At 43.1% G+C, this 21,492-nt stretch overlaps 1 protein-coding gene across 2 annotated transcripts in view; it reads left to right on the top strand.

Moving 5' to 3' along the window:
• The window catches only part of rad50 (RAD50 homolog, double strand break repair protein), a 40,977-nt gene that overhangs the window by 15,931 nt on the left and 3,554 nt on the right, over positions 1-21,492 (top strand). Inside the window, exons 5-24 of one of the 2 annotated variants that reach the window (XM_084170629.1) lie at positions 2,064-2,249; positions 2,871-3,075; positions 3,331-3,459; positions 4,235-4,400; positions 5,866-6,059; positions 6,241-6,447; positions 6,842-7,024; positions 7,321-7,478; positions 7,592-7,767; positions 7,968-8,205; positions 8,853-9,042; positions 14,492-14,618; positions 15,155-15,348; positions 15,578-15,688; positions 16,197-16,289; positions 16,378-16,491; positions 16,689-16,816; positions 17,229-17,453; positions 20,841-20,926; positions 21,344-21,489. In XM_084170629.1, the coding sequence (XP_084026755.1) occupies positions 2,064-2,249; positions 2,871-3,075; positions 3,331-3,459; positions 4,235-4,400; positions 5,866-6,059; positions 6,241-6,447; positions 6,842-7,024; positions 7,321-7,478; positions 7,592-7,767; positions 7,968-8,205; positions 8,853-9,042; positions 14,492-14,618; positions 15,155-15,348; positions 15,578-15,688; positions 16,197-16,289; positions 16,378-16,491; positions 16,689-16,816; positions 17,229-17,453; positions 20,841-20,926; positions 21,344-21,489 (3,256 nt within the window). Of the gene's footprint in view, positions 1-2,063; positions 2,250-2,870; positions 3,076-3,330; positions 3,460-4,234; positions 4,401-5,865; positions 6,060-6,240; positions 6,448-6,841; positions 7,025-7,320; positions 7,479-7,591; positions 7,768-7,967; positions 8,206-8,852; positions 9,043-14,491; positions 14,619-15,154; positions 15,349-15,577; positions 15,689-16,196; positions 16,290-16,377; positions 16,492-16,688; positions 16,817-17,228; positions 17,470-20,840; positions 20,927-21,343; positions 21,490-21,492 lie in introns of those variants that run through there. The other variant, XM_084170630.1, reaches the window with a different exon arrangement.

Raw genomic sequence — 21,492 nt, 5'->3', positions numbered from 1 at the left:
ACTCTCTGATCCACCTCTACGCAGACAACACCATTTTGTATACATCTGGCCCTTCATTGGACTCTGTGTTAACAAACCTCCAAACGAGCTTCAATTCCATACAACACTCCTTCAGTAGCCTCCAACTGCTCTTAAACACTAGCAAAACTAAATGCATGCTCTTCAACCGAACGCTGCTTGCACCCGCCCACCCGACTAGAATCACTACACTCGACGGGTCTGACCTAGAGTATGTGGACAACTACAAATATCTAGGTGTCTGGTTAGACTGTAAACTCTCCTTCCAGACTCACATTAAGAATCTCCAATCCAAAGTTAAATCTAGAATCGGTTTCCTATTTCGCAACAAAGCCTCCTTCACTCATGCTGCCAAACATGCCCTCGTAAAACTGACTATCCTACCGATCCTTGACTTCGGCGATGTCATTTACAAAATAGCCTCCAACACTCTACTCAGCAAATTGGATGTAGTCTATCACAGTGCCATCCGTTTTGTCTCCAAAGCCCCATATAATACCCACCACTGTGACCTGTACGCTCTTGTTGGCTGGTCCTCACTACATATTCGTCGCCAAACCCACTGGCTCCAGGCCATCTATAAATCACTGCTAGGCAAATCCCCGCCTTATCTTAGCTCATTGGTCACCATAGCAACACCCACCCGTAGTCTGCGCTCCAGCGGGTATATCTCACTGGTCATCCCCAAAGCCAACACCTCCTTTGGCCGCAATTCCTTCCAGTTCTCTGCTGCCAATGACTGGAACAAATTGCAAAAATCTCTGAAACTGGAGACACTTATCTCCCTCACTAACTTTAAGCATCAGTTGTCAGAGCACCTTACCGATCACTGCACCTGTAGACAGCCCATCTGAAATTAGCCCGCCCAACTACCTCATCCCTATATTGTTATTTATTTTTCTAATTTGTACCCCAGTATCTCTATTTGCACATCATCTCTTGCACATCTATAATTCCAGTGTTAATACTAATTGTAATTATTTTGCACTATAGCCTATTTTATTGCCTTACCTCCATAACTTGCTAAATTTGCACACACTGTATATATATGTATTTCTGTTGTATTTTTTTTTTTTTGACTTTTTGTTTTACCCCATATGTAACTCTGTGTTGTTTTTATCGCACTGCTTTGCTTTATCTTGGCCAGGTCGCAGTTGTAAATGAGAACTTGTTCTCAACTGGTTTACCTGGTTAAATAAAGGTGAAATAAATAAAATTAAAAAATTAAAAATAAAGTATGATAGAGCTCTGCAGGCTATCTCTACAGTAGATTGCAACTCCACCCCCTTTGGCAGTTCTATCTAGACGGAAAATGTTGTAGTTCGGGATTGACATTTCTGAATTTTTGGTGGCCTTCCTAAGCCAGGATTCAGACACTGCTAGAACATCAGGGTTGGCAGAGTGTGCTAACGCAGTGAACAACTCAAACTTGGGGAGGAGGCTTCTGATGTTAACATGTAAGAAACCAAGGCTTTTACGGTTACAGAAGTCAACAAATGATAGCGCCTGGGGAGTAGGAGTGATACTTGGGGCTACAGGGCCTGGGTTAACCTCTACATCAACAGAGGAGGAAAATAATAAGGATACGGCTAAAGGCTTTAAGAACTGGTCTTCTAGTGCGTTGGGTACAGAGAATAAAAGGGGCAGAATTCCAGGCGTTGTAGAATAGATTCAGGGCATTATGTACAGACAAGGATATGGAAGGATATGAGTGCAGTGGAGGGACACCTAAGCATTGGGTAACGATGAAAGAGATGGCTACTTTGAAGAATCTCAAATATAAAATATATTTTTATTTGTTTAACACTTTTTTGGTTACTACATGATTCCATATGTTTTATTTCATAGTGTTGATGTCTTCACTATTATTATACAGTGTGGAAAATTGTAAAAATAAAGAAAACCCTGGAATGAGTAGGTGTGTCCAAACTTTTGACTGGTACTGTGTGTGTATATATATATATATATATATGTGTGTATATGTATGTATGTATATGTGTGTGTTTTTGACTGCACTGGGCCTTTAAACTTTGATGCTGTCCCAGGCATGGAGATAAGGTGAGCCTGAGCTCTAAGTGTGCAGAGCTGGACAGAGAGATGATCTCAGCGCTGGGTGTGTCCAAAGCTGTCCTCGACCATGTCATCTTCTGTCACCAAGAGGAGTCTAACTGGCCCCTGGGGGAAGGGAAGCCCCTCAAGTCCAAATTTGATGCAATCTTCTCAGCCACAAGGTACTCATCGAGTAGTGCTGTTCAGAGTCACACAACTGCCCATTTTATCAGAACTGTCTTTTCTCTGTATTTTGTCTGTGGTTAGTATTGCTTTACTCAGTGACCAGGGAATTTAATTTGAAATTCTTATTCAATTCTTGAATTCACTTATGAAGTGAATAATTTAAGTAATTCAATTTGAATTTCAACAATCTTTAAGTAATGGAATTGGAATTAGACAGTTTGAACTGTTGAATTGGAATTTGAATATTTCTAAATTAATTGAATTGGAATTCAATATGTACATTTCCCAGTTAATGGAATTAATGCACGAATTATCAAACATTTACTCCAGGGTTTGTTTCCAGCATAGCAAGGCTGTTTGAAGCGTGACATGATCTGTCTGAACGCCTGAGGGAATTACATTTGAATAAGTGGAATTGTTGGGGATAATATTGAATTGGTAATGTAATTTATTGAATTGACCAAACATTGGAATTGAGAGGAATTTGAATTGAATTAAATTGAATTTATAGGGAGAGGTAATTTAATTAGAGTAGAATTTGTAGAATTAACCCCAACCCTGATGGATATAAAGGATTTAGCTGTGAACCAACGATTCTCCCTCCCTCCCCCTGTCAGGTACATCAAGGTGCTGGAGACACTGAGGCAGCTGAGGCTCAAGCAGTCTACCGAGGTGAGAGAGTGCCAGGTAGAGCTGAAGTTCCTGAAGCTGAACAAGGAGAAAGCCCTCGAGATCAGGGAGCTGCTTGCCACCAAGGAGACCCAGCTGGCCTCCTCCAAAGATGCCGTACAGAAGATTGAGAGCAAGATGGAACCCCTGGAGGTGTGACCTCATTCCATAGAGAATTTGTTCTAGACAAGATGAATGGTGTACATCTCCTTATGTTGTATTAGTGTTTTATAGAGCGTTATTTAGAAGCCAATTTAGAGGCTAAACAAATTGTTTTTGTCCTATCTAAAAGTAGGGTACTTAAAGTAAAATTCCTAAATAGTTAACTCAATTAAAATGTAGGCATGCGACGAAAAAGTCTGAAGATTTATACAGGTCATTTAAGTATTTCTACCTGTTTTATTTCAGAACCGACTGGTTGACATTGATGAGAATCTGGGGAAAGTGATGAAGCTCGATAATGACATCAAGGCTTTAGACAGCAGGAAGAGGCAGATGGAGGAAGACAACCAGGAACTGGAGGAGAAAATGGAGCAGGTGTGACTGACGCATTTCACAGGAACATGGTGTAGAGCACTATTCCATTCTCATCAATGGAGAACACCTTTTTAAGTGTGCTTGTGAGCCCAACACCTGCTAACAAAGAACCAATAGTCCATTCTGAGAAGAGCTTAATTAACGTATAGGAAATGCACTATAATCTTTTTATTTTGTATTTAACCTTTATTTAACTAGGCAAGTCAGTTAAGAACAAATTCTTATTTACAATGACGGCCTACCAAAAGGCCTCCTGCGGGGACGGGGGCTGGGATTTAGAAAATGAATATAAATATAGGACCAAACACACATCACAACAAGAGAGACAACACAACACTACATAGAGAGACCTAAGACAACAACATAGCATGGCAGCAACACATGACAACACAGCAAGGTAGCAACCCAACATGAAAACCACATGGCAGCAGCACAACATGGCAGCAGCACAACATGGTAGCAGCACAAGACATGGTACAGACATTATTGAGCACAGACAACAGCACAAAGGGCAAGAAGGTAGAGACAACAATACATCACGCTATTAGATAACGAATCGGACTCTGCAGTTTTAATTTACAGATGACAAGTCGGTACAGTACAGATCTTTATTCAGACAAATATATTGTCACACATTTTTGGAACTCTCTCCCTTTCATGCATCTTTCCATCATCCTTAATGGCTGTGTCCCTGTCATGTCCGAGACCTGTTCCAGACCATCTGTGCGGCCTGTGTAACTGAAGCCCTGTTGTGTGCATGCCTGGCCGGACTCAGGTGTTCCAGGGCTCAGATGAGCAGCTGCAGGAGATGTACCAAAATCACCAGACGACAGTGAAGGAGAAGGAGAGGAGGTTCACAGAGTGCCAGAGGGAGATGGAACGAGCCGTGAGAGAGTGCCAGAGACTCAACCGCCTCAAGTCCGAACTTCTAGTAGAACAAGGTGTGACATTGGAGTGACTATACTATATAACCATGAAGAGTTCTATGATGGTAGCATTTAAGTCATTTTATATTTCAGCTTGTCAGTGTTGATGATTTGCTTAATCGGTGCGCTAGACCAGGGGTCTCCAACCTTTTCTAGTATGAGAGCTACTTACAATTGTTTTTTTCTATCGCGAGCTACTCGTTTTTTTTATAGCTTTCAAATTGGCACATTATTCTCCTTTCCTTTACCCTGCAACTCTTTCCCGGGTGCTTGGTGTACAAGAGATGTATTTTCTGTCAATATACCTGGTCAAATAACTATAAGGTGGCCCCGTTGTATGTTGTACTGGTTTAGCATTTTTTTCTGTTTTATTCTCAATATTACAATTATTCATAGAGAAACAAAAAAAATGGAAGTTGGAAGAGTCCATTTCAATGCTTAAAGAGAAATTCCACCCTAAAATGCATCATACTGGCTGTATTTTGAAAGTTATACATCTGGAGAACTTTGATTGCTGACATGCAAAACATTTTTAATTGAGAAGGTTTTTGGGGGAAGTCTGTACCACCCAAAAGACGGTGATCATCGCTAACTGGAGAGATATATATATATATATATATATATATATATATATATATATATATATATATATATATATATATATATATATATATATACATACATACATACATACATACATACATGCATACATACATACATACATACATACATACATACATACATACATACATACATACATACATACATACATACATACATGGAGTGATAGACAACCGTGCGTGCACCAAACAGACAAACTGGGGCAATATTGCTGGAAATTAATTGGCAGATATTGTTACATTTGTATTTTTAAGCCAATGGTGGCTAACCAGGGGTGGAATAATGTCAGTGGGGCTTTGATTGGATAGTACATTTTACATGACATTTTAGTCATTTAGCAGACATTCTTATCCAGAGCAACTACTACAGTAGTGACAGCATACATTTTCATGCTGGTCCCCCTTGGGAATCGAACCCACAACCCTGTTGTTACAAGTGCCATGCTCTACCAAATGAGCCACACGGGACTACAGTAGCCAGGAGCTTTATGTTTATCACAGTTTGCATTGGACACATAAAAAAATGCATGTACTTTCAGAATGAATTGGCGAGCCACACATAGGTGGGCTGCTAGCTACTGGTAGCTCACAATCTACCTGTTGGAAACCCCTGCACTAAACCAGGGTGTCCCGAACTCTGTCCTTGGGCCCCCCGGGTGCACGTTTTGGTTTATGCCCTAGCGCTACAAAGCTGATTCGAATAACCGACTCATCAAGCTTTGATTATTTAAATTAGCTGTGTTAACCAATTAACCAATGTTGGTCTACACACACAACCAATAAACGTAATAGATCATGTTGAATATCGTTAGTGGTGCTACTCTGATATTGATCATGTTGCGTTTTTCTCCTCCATTAAGGTCGTCTCCAGCTGGAGGCTGATCGCCATGCTCAGAACATGAAGAACCGTGACTCCCAGGTGAGAGCCCTGGCAGCCTACCTGGAGATGGAGGGCTACGACCGGTCCCCCTTCAATGACAGACAGCTGCAGAGCTTCAACCGCCAGGTCAAAGAGAGACTCGACCAGGAGACGGAGGCCGCCAACCAGGTCATGGTAAGAGAATGTCCCGTCTACACAAAGTTTGGAAAGATACAGCTCTGTTCCATTGGTCATGTTTCGATTATGTTTTTGACGGTCAGAAAACTGACCCTAAACTGACTCCTGGCCCTATTCATGTTTAATAACTATGTTCTTCCAAGCCATTCATTCATCCATATTCCAAACTGTGTTCCAGAGGGATATACAAGAGAAGGAGGCCATGAAGCAGCAGAGCATCGATGAGATCCGAGACAAGAAGACTGGTCTGGAGAGGACCATGGAGCTGAAGAAAGGCCTGCAGAGCAAGAAGCAGCAGGAGCTGAGGAACGTCAAGTCTGAACTGCAGAGACTGGAAGGCTCCTCCACCCTGCTGCAGGAACTGGAGACAGAGCTCACCAAAGCAGTAGGAGCACAACAGATGTCTAAACCCTATTCCCTTGATAGTGCACTATTTTTGACCAGGGCCCATATCGTAGTAGTGAACTCTTCCAAACGTACTGCACTATAGAGGGAATAGGGTGCCATCTGGGACATAGCCAATGTCATCTTTTTTTAAATCAATGTTTTTTTATGAGGATGCGTGTATGCTCTAGAAAAGGAGAAAAAAGGTATTTCTCTGTGAATGTGTTTAGATAAAGTTACTGACTGTTTATTAGATGTGGTTTACTTCTGGGTTTAAATGATAGTGTCCCCATAGATTGTTTTCTTAGGCGACCAAAGGAACATCCAGAGTAGTCCTGCCTCTAAGTAGTAGTTGGGGAAACTGTAGTGCGTGATATACCTGTGTGTGTCTGCAGGAGCGTGAGCTGGACAGCGCGGTGCAGAGCTCCAATGTGGACGGGCTGAAGGCCGAGGTGCTGGAGCTCCAGAAGGACAAAGCTGAGCTGGACCGCACACAGCGCCGGCTGGACCAGGAAATGGAGATCCTCAACACACACACCACCGCCCGCACACAGATGGACATGCTCAAGAAGGATAAGGTAGTGTCCGCTCAGAACAAGAATAAAAGATGCCAGCAAATGCTAAATTCCATTATACAGCTTAAAAGATTGTCAATCTACACAATTGAGATGTGAGAAATGTAGTGAGCCCTGTGCAGGTGTGCATTTAGTTTTCTTTCGGTATACACACAACTACCTGAGTATACAAGATGTACTCTTCATTGTTTAGTTTGTGGCCCAAACCTGACCCATGACAAGGAACAAGAGGTCACTCACCCTGGCCAGTGGTAACGTGAGCCTGTGGGCCTCTTTCCTTCCCTCTTTCCCTCCCTCAGACAGATAAAGAAGATCAGGTGAGGAAGATCAAGTCGAGGCACAATGAGGATCTGGTGTCCCTGCTGGGTCACTTCCCTAAGAAGAGGGAGCTGGAGGACTGGATCTACACCAAATCCAAAGAGATCAACTCCACCAGGGAGAAACTGGCCAAGCTCAAGTGAGTGCTTCTGTCACACATGGCCAAATGAATACAGTATCTGCTCTGTCTGGTCGTGTTGATGCAGTAAGAAGGTGCTGAAGTGTGTATGTGACTCTCTAATGTGCTTGCAGTAAGGAGCTGGCGTCGGGGGAGCAGAATAAGAGCCATTGCGCAGCAGAGATCAGGAGGAAGGAGCAGCAGCTGGCCAGCTATGAGGAGAAGATGTTCAACGTGTGTGGCAGTCAGGATTTCCAGCAGGACCTGGGCAAGCTGCAGGACGACCTGGAGAAGACCTCCAAGCAGAGAGGTAACTAACAGGCCCACAAGTTGAATATGAGGTTTAATTTCTACCTGAGGTATTGTAGCCTTTTGTGATTTAAATGTATCCCCTTACTCTTAAACTGTGAGGTGTTTGTTGCCGGCCATGGGGATATAGGTGTATATATTTTTTGATCTGTTTTGAATAACGTCAGAGATATTATGAACCTTATCTGTGTGTGTGCTCAGCCATGCTGGCGGGTGCCACAGCCGTGTACACTCAGTTCATCAGTCAGCTGACAGAGGAGGGCGAGCCCTGCTGCCCCGTGTGCCAGCGCATCTTCCCCTCGGAGGCCGAGCTCCAGGACGTCATCAACGACATGCAGTCCAAGCTGCGCCTGGTCCCTGACAAGCTGAAGAACACAGAGCAGGACCTGAAGAGGAAGGAGAGGAGGAAGGACGACATGATGGCTCTCAAACCTGTCAGGTCAGAATGGATCGGGGGAGTACTTACTGCTTGTGCATTTTCATTGGAGAGGATAGGTGTGGATTAGGTTGCAATTGTAGTTTTCTTCCACTAGATGGTAGTGGATGCCCGTACAAAGGGGAGGCACACATCTTGATCAGGCAGCCGCTGCACATAACCTGTGAGAGAGGATCATGTTCTGGTACTTCATAATAGATGGATTTGAAAGTAAAAACCATATGATATGTCATTTTGTATGGCTTGCTGCTGTTTGACTGGGGCAAAAAAATATCACTCAAAACTGTTGTAAATGTCCTGCTCCACTGCTCATTTTATTTTATTTTACCTTTATTTAACTAGGCAAGTCAGTTAAGAACAAATTCTTATTTACAATGACGGCCTACACCGGCCAAACCCGGAAAACACTGGGCTAATTGTGTGCCGCCCTATGGGACTCCCAATCACGACCGGTTGTGATACAGCCTGGAATCGAACCAAGGGGTCTGTAGTGACGCCTCAAGCACTGAGATGCAGTGCCTTAGACCGCTGCGCCACTCATGGCCCATTATCTTAACCTTTTCTCCACCTAAGCCATATGCTACTCTCATCTCAGTTGATCCACATGAGTAGCTAACCCAGGCCCTGTTCTGTGCTGTGGTAACCACCAGGCAGTCTATTGCTGAGCTGCAGGAGAAGGAGCTTCCTGAGCTCAGGAACCGGCTGCAGAACGTGAACCGGGACATTGAGAGGCTGAAGGGGGATGTGGAAGAGCAGGAGACACTGCTGTCCACTCTGATGTCAGAGGAGAACACAGCCAAGGCCTGCCTGCAGGACATCTCCCTCATGGACAGATACCAGGTCAGACCACATAACAATTAACATAACACGGCCTGTGTGGTCTTCATTCTTAATGTGAAAGTCACTATATAGAGATGTCAATCTTTCAATGTTTCTCTCTGTGTTTCTTTTAGGGATGGGCTAGGTTATTCGAAAATTCAAACGGTCGTAGTATTCGATTACTTGCGAGAGTATTAATTATTTAGAAGAAAAATGATATACAGTGCATTCGGAAAGTATTCAGACCCCTTGACTTTTTCCACATTTTGTTAAGTTACAGCCTTATTCTAAAATGGATTAAATAAAACAATTTCCTCATCAATCTACATAATGACAAAGCGAAAACATGTTTGCTAAGTTATTTATATTTATATATAACAATTAGTTATTCAGACCCTTTGCTATGACACTTGAAATTGAGCTCAGGTGCATCCTGTTTCCATTGATCATCCTTGAGATTTTTCTACAACTTGATTGGAGTCCACCTGTGGTAAATTCAATTGATTGGACATGATTTGGAAAGGCACACATCTGTGTATATATAAGGTCCCACAGTTGACAGTGCATGTCAGAGCAAAAACCAAGCCATAAGGTCGAAGGAATTGTCCGTAGAGCTCAGAGACAGGATTGTCGAGGCACAGATCTGGGGAAGGGTACCAAAACATTTCTGCCACCTTGAAGGTTCCCAAGAACACAGTGGCCTCCATTCTTAACCCTCCCGTTGTCCTAGGGTCAAAATGACCCGCCACTGTGTTGAACCAACTTTATTTAATTTGTATATTTTTTGGATCATTTGTGAGAAGGAGGCAGTGATACTTTCTTTAAAGTCTCACTGCCTCCTTCTCACAAATGATCCCAAAAATATAAAAATTTAATAAAGTTGGTTCAACACAGTGGCGGGTCATTTTGACCCTAGGACAACGGGAGGGTTAAATGGAAGAAGTTTGGAACCACCAAGACTCTTCCTAGAGCTGGCCGCCCGGCCAAACTGAGCAATCGGGGGAGAAGGACCTTGGTCAGGGAGGTGACCAAGAACCTGATGGTCACTCTGACAGAGCTCCATAGTTCCTCTGTGGAGCTTGGAGAGCCTTCCAGAAGGACAACCATCTCTGCAGCACTCCACTGATCAGGCCTTTATGGTAGAGTGGCCAGACGGAAGCCACTCCTCAGTAAAAGGCACATGACAGCCAGCTTGGAGTTTGCCAAAAGGCACCTAAAGGACTCGCAGACTATGAGAAACAAGATTCTCTGGTCTAATGAAACCAAGATTCAACTCTTTGGCCTGAATGCCAAGCGTCACGTCTGGAGGAAACCTGGCACCATCCATACAGTGAATTATGGTGGTGGCAGTATCATGCTGTGGCAATGTTTTTCAGCTGCAGGGACTGGGAAACTGGTCAGGATCGAGGGAACGATGAACGGAGCAAAGTACAGAGAGATTCTTGATGAAAACCTGCTCAGGACCTCAGACTGGGGCGATGGTTCACCTTCCAACAGGACAGGTGTGCCAAGCTTGTAGCGTCATACCAAGAAAACCAGAGGCTGTAATAACTGCCAATGGTGCTTCAACAAAGTACTGAGTAAAGGGTCTGAATACTTATGTAAATGTGGTATTTCAGTAGGGTTTTTTTGCAAAAAATTCTAACAACCTGTTTTTGCTCTGTCATTATGGGTTATTGTGTGTAGATTGATTTGATACATTTTAGGCTGTAACGTAACAATGTGGAAGAATTCAAGTGGTCTGAATACTTTCCGAATGCACTTTTTTTTTTTGGGGGGGGGGGGGCGACCTGACCAAATACACAGAAATATGAGTTATAGATCTGTCATTCTCATTGAAAGCAAGTCTAAGAAGCAGTAGATCTCTTTCTATGTGCAGTATTTCTATGCTTCCTGTTAAGTTTCATTTTTTGCATCTTTTACTTTCGGTTTTGTACACCAGTTCCAAATAGCTTAAAATAGAATGTTATTGAAAATATATTTCACCACGGTTTAGATGGTACAATGCTTCTCTACACTACAGAGTGCAAAACATTAGGAACACCTGCTCTTTCCATGACTGAGTGACCAGGTGAAGGCTATGATTACTTATTGATGTCACTTGATAAATCCACTTCAATCAGTGTAGATGAAGGGGAGGAGACCGGTTAAAGAAGAATGTTTGAGACATGGATTGTGTATGTGTGCCATTGAGGGTGAATGGACAAGACAAAATATTTAAGTGCCTTTGAACAGGGTATGGTAGTAGGTGTCATGCTCACCAGTGTGAGTGTGTCAAGAACTGCAACGCTGCTGGGTTTTTCACACTCAACAGTGTCCCTTGTGTATCAATAATGGTCCACCACCCAAAGGACATCCAGCCAACTTGACACAACTGTGGGCCGGCATCCCTGTGGAAGGCTTTCGACACGTTGTATTCCATGCCCCGACAAATTGAGGCTGTTCTGAGGGCCAAAGGGGGTGCAACTCAATGTTAGGATATATATTACTTTTCTACACTCAGTGCTTTTTTTGTCACATTAACTGAAATTAGGAAAACTATTAGAATTTTAGCAACCAGGAAATGGCAGAAATTTCTGCATATTAGTGCTGTGCGATTTAACCGACATTTCAGTTTTTTCTTTGGTTATTAAATAACTAATTGACCAAGTTTGGTTCAATTACTTGGAATTCCATTTATAATGGTTTAGTTTTTTTGTGAAATCATTCACGAGAGAAGTCAACTCAAGAACTATGTGGGACGCTGGGCTGAACGGAGTTGTAGTTTTCATTAAGCAAATATTAAACTTAGTGCAGAGCAGAAACGTGGTAATTGACTGCAATGACCGTAATCCGTTGCACATGTTTTTTCCGGCTCAGGCAGAGATGGATACACTTTTACGCCTGCTACGTTAGGTTAGATACACACGGACAGCATAGACCGCATGAAAGAGGAATGTACGCAACAATTAGAGTGAGGGATAGAGACAGTTGGTGAAAGTATGCCTTGTCTTCTTTGAAGAACTAGTAAAAGCATTTCGTCAGACAGCTCTGAAGCTAGCCTAGCGAAATAAGATGACTGAAGACAGAACACTGGGGAGTACAGAGAGAACGTTGTCTGGCTGCTACTGCCTGAGCAGAGATGAGATGATGACTTTAAGGAATTAAACATAATAAGTAATATACACAACTGAAATATTTTATTTCATAGTAATTTCCTATTTTTCCTATTGATGTCTACCCATGTGGACCTGACGGAGACAATGGAATATTTTTAATGTTTTGGCAATTGGCCCCTAGGGCTGGGGGATATGACCAAAATATAATATTACAGTATATGTCAAATATTTGCCTATATTTTATGTTTTTGAACAATAAAAGTTATAAGTTTGCTTATAACACACATTCTAAGTGATTTCAATGGGTCTCCATTCTGATTGTTTTATACTGTTCAATTACACTTCAACCAAAAATAATTTTCTGCATTTTCATCAATTTCTGCATTTCCTGCACTCATTTGAGATCATTTCCACACTGCCACGGAGGGCTGAACGATATGGGCAAAAAATCTAGGCCTTATTTTTAACCAAATGTTGCAATTGCAATTTGACTTGTGATTTAGATCAAAACACTTGGGTGAACTGTTGGAATCATGGAAAAATTATGATTATTCTAACTCTATAGTTAGAAGATAACAGTGGTCCAGCCTCCCGAGTGGCGCAGCGGTCTAAGGCACTGCATCGCAGTGCTAGAGGCGTCACTACAGACCCGGGTTCGATCCCAGGCTGTGTCGCAGCCGGCCGCGACCGGGAGACCCATGAGGCGGCGCACAATTGGCCCAGCATCGTCCGGGTTAGGGGAGGGTTTGGCCGGCTGGGATGTCCTTGTCCCATCGTGCTCTAGCGACTCCTTGTGGCGGGCCGGGCGCATGCACGCTGATTTTGGTCGCCAAGTGTACAGTGTTTCCTCCGACACATTAGTGCGGCTAGCTTCCAGGTTAAGCGAGCTGTGTGTCAAGAAGCAGTGCGGCTTGGCAGGGTCATGTTTCAGAGGACGCATGGCTCTCGACCTTCGCCTCCGTACGGGAGTTGCAGCGATGGGACAAGACTGTAACTACCTATTGGATATCACGATAAAAAATATTTAAAAAAGATCACAGTGGGCACGAATGAATACGAATGAAAATGCCAGGGAGGAGTCATTGTGACAGGGTAGGAACCAAAGTGTTGGTCAGTGTTTCCTAGGTGACCCTATAATCTTTGGCTACATTAAAAAAAGACAATTCTTAGCTACTTCATGTAGCTAACGTATTCAGGCTTCGCCTATTCCTCTTTGGTCTTGATACTGTTGCACAAACAACATGCTGATTTAGGCCTACACCATCATTTGGTATCAGGCTGTATAGCTAGCTACGTTTAGTCTGACTCAGTACATTTTATTAGTTTGCTAGCGGCTAACATGACTTAGCCACAACTTGCTAAGAAAAGACAAACTAGCTGTTAGCTGTTACTAATAGTGTAATTATATAACACTTGTGGATTTCTATTAAGAAGCAAAGTGGAAACCGCATTGTTGTCACCAACATTGTTGCATGTGACGCATTGACCATGCAGACTGAAGGCAAGCGTCTGTGCATCAATACCGGTATATAGTAAAATTCGGTATACTGCCCAGCCCTAATTGAATGTTCACTATTTTGGGCTTTGGAATTTCCATTAAAAAGCTCTAAAATAATTGTCATTATTTCATAATGCATTTCATGTAAAACAAGAATTTAAACCGAAATCAAAAACCATGATTATTTTTTAAATCATATAACTGAAACCGAACCGACCTAGAAAAGCACTAATCGCAAAGCACTACTGCATATTGCACCTTTAACAATGAAAAGGCTTTGTATAAAATAAAATGATCTATGTGACATTGCTACATAGCCTACAGGGATAGACCATTACAGTTGTCATTTTTATAAAAGAACGGTTTTATGACAGTTTGTATGAGTGCTCCCCATTTTAAAAAATAAATAAAAAACTGCTAACTTAGTTGGCTACAGTAGCTAGCTTCTTTACATCAATTTGATGCAGTCAGGACAGGCACTACCAGATGGTATGATACATAACCTATGGCAGCAACAACTTTGTGTTTGGCTACTTTATCTCCGTCTGTCTCCTTCCATGCAGTACACAGACTGTCTCACACACCGGCCCCTGCTCCTCTCCCGCCGCTCCCCCACCCTTCTGCTGAAACAAGCAGAGCACAGCGCACCAGCTCTCTCCCGAGTCGCGCAAGAAAGTCCCCATTTGAAGTACAAAATAAAATAAAATAAACGTTCAAATGTATTTCGACTATCCGGATATCTGAAAAAAAATACTATTACTCAAATAGTGAAATAATTTCAAATGGCCATCCCTAGTTTCTTTCTATGCTTCTCTCTTTCCCCTCCTTCCTGTTGTGGTAACCTCCTCTGCCTGTGTGTGTCCTTGGTCTCCAGCTGGACCTGAAGGATGTGGAGAGGAAGATAGCCCAGCATGCTGCCAAGCTGCAGGGAGTGGACCTGAGCCGTACCATCCAGCAGGTCAACCAGGAGAAACAGGAGACCCAGCACCGCCTGGACACAAGTTACGACCTGCCAAATTCCTTATATTAAGCAAACCAGATGGCACCATTTCCTTGTTTTTGTTTTTATTTACCGATTGCCAGGGGCACACTCCAACACTCAGACATAATTTACAAATTAAGCATGTGTGTTTAGTGAGTCCGCCAGATCTGAGGCAGTAGGGATGACCAGGGATGTTCTCTTGAGAAGTGTGTGAATTGGACCATTTTGCTGTCCTGCTAAGCATAAAAAATGCAACAAGTGCTTTTGGGTGTCAGGGAAAATGTATGGAGTAAAGTACATGATTTTCTTTAGGATTGTAGTGAAGTAAAAGTGTAAGTTGTCAAATATAAATAGTAATGTACAGATACCACCAAAAACTACTTAAGTAGTACTTTAAAGTATTTTTACTTAGATATTTTACACCACTGGACGTTGGTTGCTCCCACGGGAGACCCGGGTTCATATCCCGTGTGTTACATAGGTATATCATAATATCTATTCCACTGCACTTATACTGTATTACTATGAATTCCAATGTTATTTGATTCATTGCAGCGTCCAGCAAGATTGAGCTGAAGCGTAAGCTGATCCAGGACCAGCAAGACCAGATCCAGAGCCTGAAGAGCAGCGTGACCGAGACCCGGGTGAAGAAGCTGCAGATCTCCAGTAACATGCAGAAGCAGCAGCAGCTGGAGGAGCAGTGCGTGGAGTTCACCACTGAGATCCAGGCTCTGCACAGAGAGATCAGGGTAAAACTCCACTCAGCTCAGAGCAGTGACCTGACTGAGGAAACTATCTGGAATCATACTAAAACCTCAGTGTTGGTAGAACTGTCTAACAGCAGGTGGTTTGATGGTTATAACATGTTTTCTTCTTCTGTAGTGGCTCTGAAGTTTTGTAGTCTTAGTATTAAGAGATGGTCATGGTGGATAGCTTTATCAGTGTATCAATGTTGTCTCCTCCCTGTGTTGTGTTCAGGAAGCTAAGGAGCAGGTGTCCCCTCTGGCCAGCACCCTGGAGAAGCTGCAGCAGGAGAGGCTGGATTTGATGGAGCGCAGGAAGCAGAGGCAGGAGGAGGGACAAGAGAAGGTACCACCATCACCCCTCCCTTCTTTCTTTTTTTATTATTTAAGTGTCCAACCTTTCTTGCTAATTCTGTCAGTGCTAATGGAGGACTGCATATTAAGTCTGAAAACAGTGTTCCTCCAGTCACTGGAGGACTTTGTCTATCGCTTACTAACCTTGTTCCATAAGCCTGGTACATCAATGATTCAAAGTGACCATAGTGAATAAAGTATTTGTCATTTAATTGGAGTGAAATCAAACAGCTGCGAGGTATGCCTCTGTGCTTGTGGTGTGCTCGCGTAATGGGGAGAGTTGGTTGGTAGATTAAGCCAGTGCTGATGCGGCAGGAGTTTTTCCCGGTCTTTCTCTATTGGCTAACAAAGTTTGACGTGTTGGTCCACTAGAATCTTGGCACCTTTGTGCGGAAGTGTCTGGGAACAAGATTAACTGCATACCATGTCTCAATCATGCCAGTATCATTATTTATTTTAATGCAGCACTTCTAACCACCTGTTCATTCCCTCCATCCCAGATAAATGGCATCAAAGACAAAGTTAAAAGCATGGCCGACGTTGAAAGGGACATTACCAAATACACAGAAGAGGGCAAGGATGAATACAAAGAGGTAAACATGGATTCTGTTTGTTTCTCATCCCCTCATAAGCATTATCTCAATCTCTTGGCGCATTTGTCATGTGGTGTTTCTATTGAAGCAAAAAGAGGGGGAGCTCCAAGAGGCCAAAACTCAGGTCCACGAGGCAGAGAAGCAACGGGAGAAGATTAACAAAGACAGTGGAAACATCAGGCAGGACATAGACACTCAGAAGGTGAGCTCAGGTGGCATATCTCTTTCCCCTAATTACGTCTTTGTCTCTCCTTTTGCTCCCCCATCCAGGAAGTTACCAGTGTGCTGTGATGATGGAACAATAAACTATTGGTCATGTTTGTAAATGTTGAAATCTGTGAAGCTTGAGGTCTGGGTGACAGTGTGACATGTGATCCGTATCTGTCATTATCATTGAAGGTCCAAGAGCGTTGGCTGCAGGACAACCTGACGTTGAGGAAGCGCATCGAGGAGCTGAAGGACGTTACCAAGAAACGAGAGGCTCTGATGAAGGATATGGGGAACATGCAGGTCCTGCAGCTACGCAAGTAAGACCGCCTCCTCGTCCATGCTCACCTGCACCTGGGAGTGGTCCCAAAACACACAAATGCTTCTGCTGCTAATCAGTGCCTCACAGCTTCCATAACCAGATTCCATGTTAGTGGTGTCAGTTCATAGGACCTACTCCCTCTTTGTGGAGATGAAACCCTTGTAGGACTCCTGTTACGAAGTGACCCATCTGAAATACCTCAGAATATACCCTAGGCCTACACATCAGGCTGTAAGTGTGCCCTCTTCCCTGGCTACTAGTGAGCATCGGGAGTCAGAGAGTTGGTGGTGTCAGCTCATAGAACCTTTTAACACAGAATCTCTTTGGAGACACCATCCCTTTATCACTGTAACATGAAATGTGTGTGTAGTATGTCTCTGTGTCCTCTGTCCCTCTCCCCTGGTTGTCAGTGAGCGCAGGGAGTCTGAGCAGCGCGTGGACGACCTGAAGAAGAACCGCAGTGTGGCACTGGGCCGACAGAAGGGCTTCGAGGAGGAGATCATCCGCTTCCGCAAGGAGCTCCGCGAGGACCAGTACGGCAAGGCCGACGAACGCTTCCGGGACAAGATGATCGTCATGAGGACCACGGAGCTGGCCAACAAGGACCTGGACATTTACTACAAGGCCCTGGACCAGTGAGTTGTTGACAGGGTGGGTAGGGGGGAGGAGGGTGGTGCGGTGGTGATGGTGATGGGTCTGTTTCCATTAAGACTCATGGTTGTAGAGGCAGTCGTGTGAGTTTGACTTACAGGATGTGCAACCATACCAGTTCCTCAACAACACAAAGGATAAGCCATTTAGTCTGATCATATACATCATAATTGAGTAGACCTATAGTCTAAACTAATATGACCATATAATTTAGTTATTTTCTCATCTGTAATATTTGTCAGGTCATCTGGCAACACTTGGTGCCAACACTTAAAATCGGATAAAGGAAAAGAAAGGGGAACTACTGTGCATAATGCTGCTGTTATCAATAGTTTAGGTATTGATGCCTGGATGTGACACTCATCTGGACTCACTAGTCATACATATGTGGGCGATTTATCCTACCGCAGACTTTCCAGATGGTTTGCTGATGTGAAGTGAGTCATTACATGAAACTGATTCTCTGTCCTCCCCTTCAAGACAATACGTGAGTTGACAAGTTTTCACTCTTGGTTTGTGAAACTGCAACAATACATACCAACAGGTGATTAGGCTACATACATATCTGCACAATGACAGTAATACAGTGCATTCGGAAAGTATTCAGACCCCTTGACTTTTTCCACATTTTGTTAGGTTACAGCCTTATTCTAAAATGGATTAAATAGTTTTTTCCGCCTCATCAATCTACACACAATACCCCATAATGACAAAGCAAAAATAGGTTTTTAGACATTTTTGCACATTTATATATGAAGAATGATATCACATTTACATAAGTATTCAGACCCTTTACTCAGTACTTTGTTGAAGCACCTTTGGCAGCGATTACAGCCTCGAGTCTTCTTGGGTATGACACTACAAGCTTGGCACACCTGTATTTGGGGAGTTTCTCCCATTATTCTCTGCAGATCCTCTCAAGCTCTGTCAGGTTGGATGGGGAGCGTCGCTGCACAGCTATTTTCAGGTCTCTCCAGAGATGTTCAATTGGGTTCAAGTCAGGGCTGTGGCTGGGCCACTCAAGTACATTCAGAGCTACTCCTGCATTGTCTTAGCTGTGTGCTTGGGGTTGTTGTCCTGTTGTAAGGTGAACCTTCGCCCCAGTCTGAGGTCCTGAGCGCTCTGGAGCAGGTTTTCATCAAGGATCTGTGTACTTTCTTCATTCATCTTTACCTCGATCCTGACTAGTCTCCCAGTCCCTGCCGCTGAAAAACATCCCCACAGCATGATGCTGCCACCACCATGCTTCACCATATGGTTGGTGCCAGGTTTCCTCCAGACATGGCGCTTGGCATTCAGGCCAAAGAGTTCAATCTTGGTTTCATCAGACCAGAGAATCTTGTTTCTCATAGTCTGCGAGTCCTTTAGGTGCCTTTTGGCAAACTCCAAGCGGGCTATCATGTGCCTTTTACTGAGTAGTGGCTTCCGTCTGGCCACTCTACCATAAAGGCCTGATTGGTGGAGTGCTGCAGAGATGGTTGTCCTTCTGGAAGATTCTCCCATCTCCGCAGAGGAACTCAGCAGCTCTGTCAGAGTGACCATCAGGTTCTTGGTCACCTCCCTGACCCAACTCCCTCGATTGCTCAGTTTGGCTGGGTGGCCAGCTGTAGGAAGAGTCTTGGTGGTTCCAAACTTCTTCCATTTAAGAATGATGGAGGCCACTGTGTTCTTAGGGACCTTCAATGCTGCATAATTTTTTTGGTACCCTTTCCCAGATCTGTGCCTCGACACAATCCTGTCTCTGAGCTCTACGGACAATTCCTTCAACCTCATGGCTTGGTTTCTGCTCTGACGTGCACTGACAACTGTGGGACCTTATATAGACAGATGTGTGCCTTTCCAAAGCATGTCCTATCAATTGAATTTACCACAGTTGGACTCTAATCAAGTTGTAGAAACATCTCAAGGATGATCATTGGAAACAGGATGCAGCTGAGCTCAATTTCGAGTCTCATAGCAAAAGGTCTGAATACTTATGTAAATACATTTCTGTTTTTTATTTTTAATACATTTGCAAAAATGTCTAAACCTGTTTTTGCTTTTGTCATTATGGAGTATTGTGTGTAGATTGATGAGGATTATTTAATTTTTTTGAATACGACTGTAACGTAACAAAATGTGGAAAAAGGGAAGGGCTCTGAATACTTTCCAAATGCACTGTACACGTCCTGTGTATATGTTAAAGCTGTATTGCCCTGTCGATGGCAGACAGTATGATTAGCCTGCATAAAGGCAGGTCTTGGGAGGAAGTGACAGCTCAACTCTCTCAATGAGATATCATCTGTGTTGGCTTAGTGGCATCAGCAGGCAGGCCAGCAGCATAGCGGTGGTAGGGATAATCAGCTCTCTGGTTGTTATCATGTATCCAATGCAGAGCATAGAGCCCATGCAATCAGTGTGAGTCAACCCTGTGAGTTTGCATTTGGTTGGAAGTGAAGGAATGGCATTGTCTTTTGTCCAAGATACCATAAAAAAAATATATATATACTATTGAAAATATTAATGTGTGGAGTGTGTCCCATTGTCATGGTTGATTTATTGATCTATTTTGAAAATAATAAATAAGAAGGGGAAAAAAAGTATATAAAAATAAATGCATCGCAAAGCATATTGTTCATTGCAGAAGTCATTGACTCACCTTAGTGAGCCATTTGTTTGTTTGGCCAATTGAACATGAGAAGTAACAGATTTATATGAAGGAGCTCCTGTCCCCTTATGTTACCTAACCCACGCCCAATGAGCTTCTCATGGTGATGGTAATCACTGCCTTCTAAGAAACGAATTTATAACTTACAGATATGATCACATCCTGTAGATAATTTAGTAAGCAGAATAATATATTGTATTTTTGGCCATACCAAATGTCGAAGGGAATTCAAGAGAAACCGCAAAGCCTGGTCATCTTTTTTATTTGCACCCACCTAGAGCTTGGTGATACAGACAATAATCCATATCATGATAAATTAAATAAACGATAAGTTTTTAACATTAATATGCACAACAGATACCCTTATCTACTACTACTTTGACATTTTTAGCTTTAAATGTCCTGTTAGCAGTCACCCATATTGGCTTGACTTATTTCATTTCAAACTTCAAATTGTTCTAGTATAGGCTACTCATTTGTAAATAACTGTCAGTGAAATGTCCTCGATAAGTGGTCGGTGTCTATGATTTACAGTTCATAGTACCAGCTCTACACCCACCCAATCTTAACATCTTTATCCCTCTCAATCTTTATTTGAACTTTGTTTTCTATCACTTACTGTTAGGCCTATGCCTAATCCTGTTGAAAAGCATCAATGCCAACGTCATCTTAAAAACTGTGGGTTTTGCCCATTTTCAGTTGTACCCAATGTCCTCTTCTACAGAACCATAATGAAGTTTCACAGTATGAAGATGGAGGAGATCAACAAAATTATCCGGGACCTCTGGCGCAGCACATACCGAGGACAAGGTCTCTGAGCTAGTATTATTTTGAGTGATTTGTTTTTTAATTGCACAACTGAAAGCATGTGCCTGCCTGGAGTATCATTTTGTAATGTTATAAATTCTATAAAATGATCAAATGTATCCTCAACCCCCATCCATCTTGTATCGCTTCAGCAGCATGTAGCAGTATGCTGTGTAACAGGACTGCCCAATACCAGTTCTAACTAACCTGATTCAGTTTGTCAACCAACTCGTTTTTAGAATCAGGTGTGCTAGATTAGGAGTGTGAACCTAAAGAGCGGTAGCTCTCCAGGAACAGGGTTGGGCAACCCTGCTGCGTAATGACCACGCTTTGTGTCTGTGTTGTCACCCCATACTGGATCAATTAGTCATGCGATTATCCATTAAGTCTAAATGTTCTTCCTCCCTTGCTATCCTCCAGACATTGAGTATGTGGAGATCCGTTCTGATGTGGATGAGAATTCTTCAGGGGCGGGAGTGAAGAGGAGGACCTATAATTACCGTGTGGTGATGGTGAAGGGAGACACAGCACTGGACATGAGGGGTCGCTGCAGTGCCGGCCAGAAGGTG

This window comes from Coregonus lavaretus, assembly GCF_964263955.1.
Source record: "Coregonus lavaretus genome assembly, chromosome: 10".
NCBI classification, from domain to species: domain Eukaryota; kingdom Metazoa; phylum Chordata; class Actinopteri; order Salmoniformes; family Salmonidae; genus Coregonus; species Coregonus lavaretus.
Note: the sequence above shows the minus strand (reverse complement) of the source record. Positions and strands in the feature narration are given on the sequence as shown.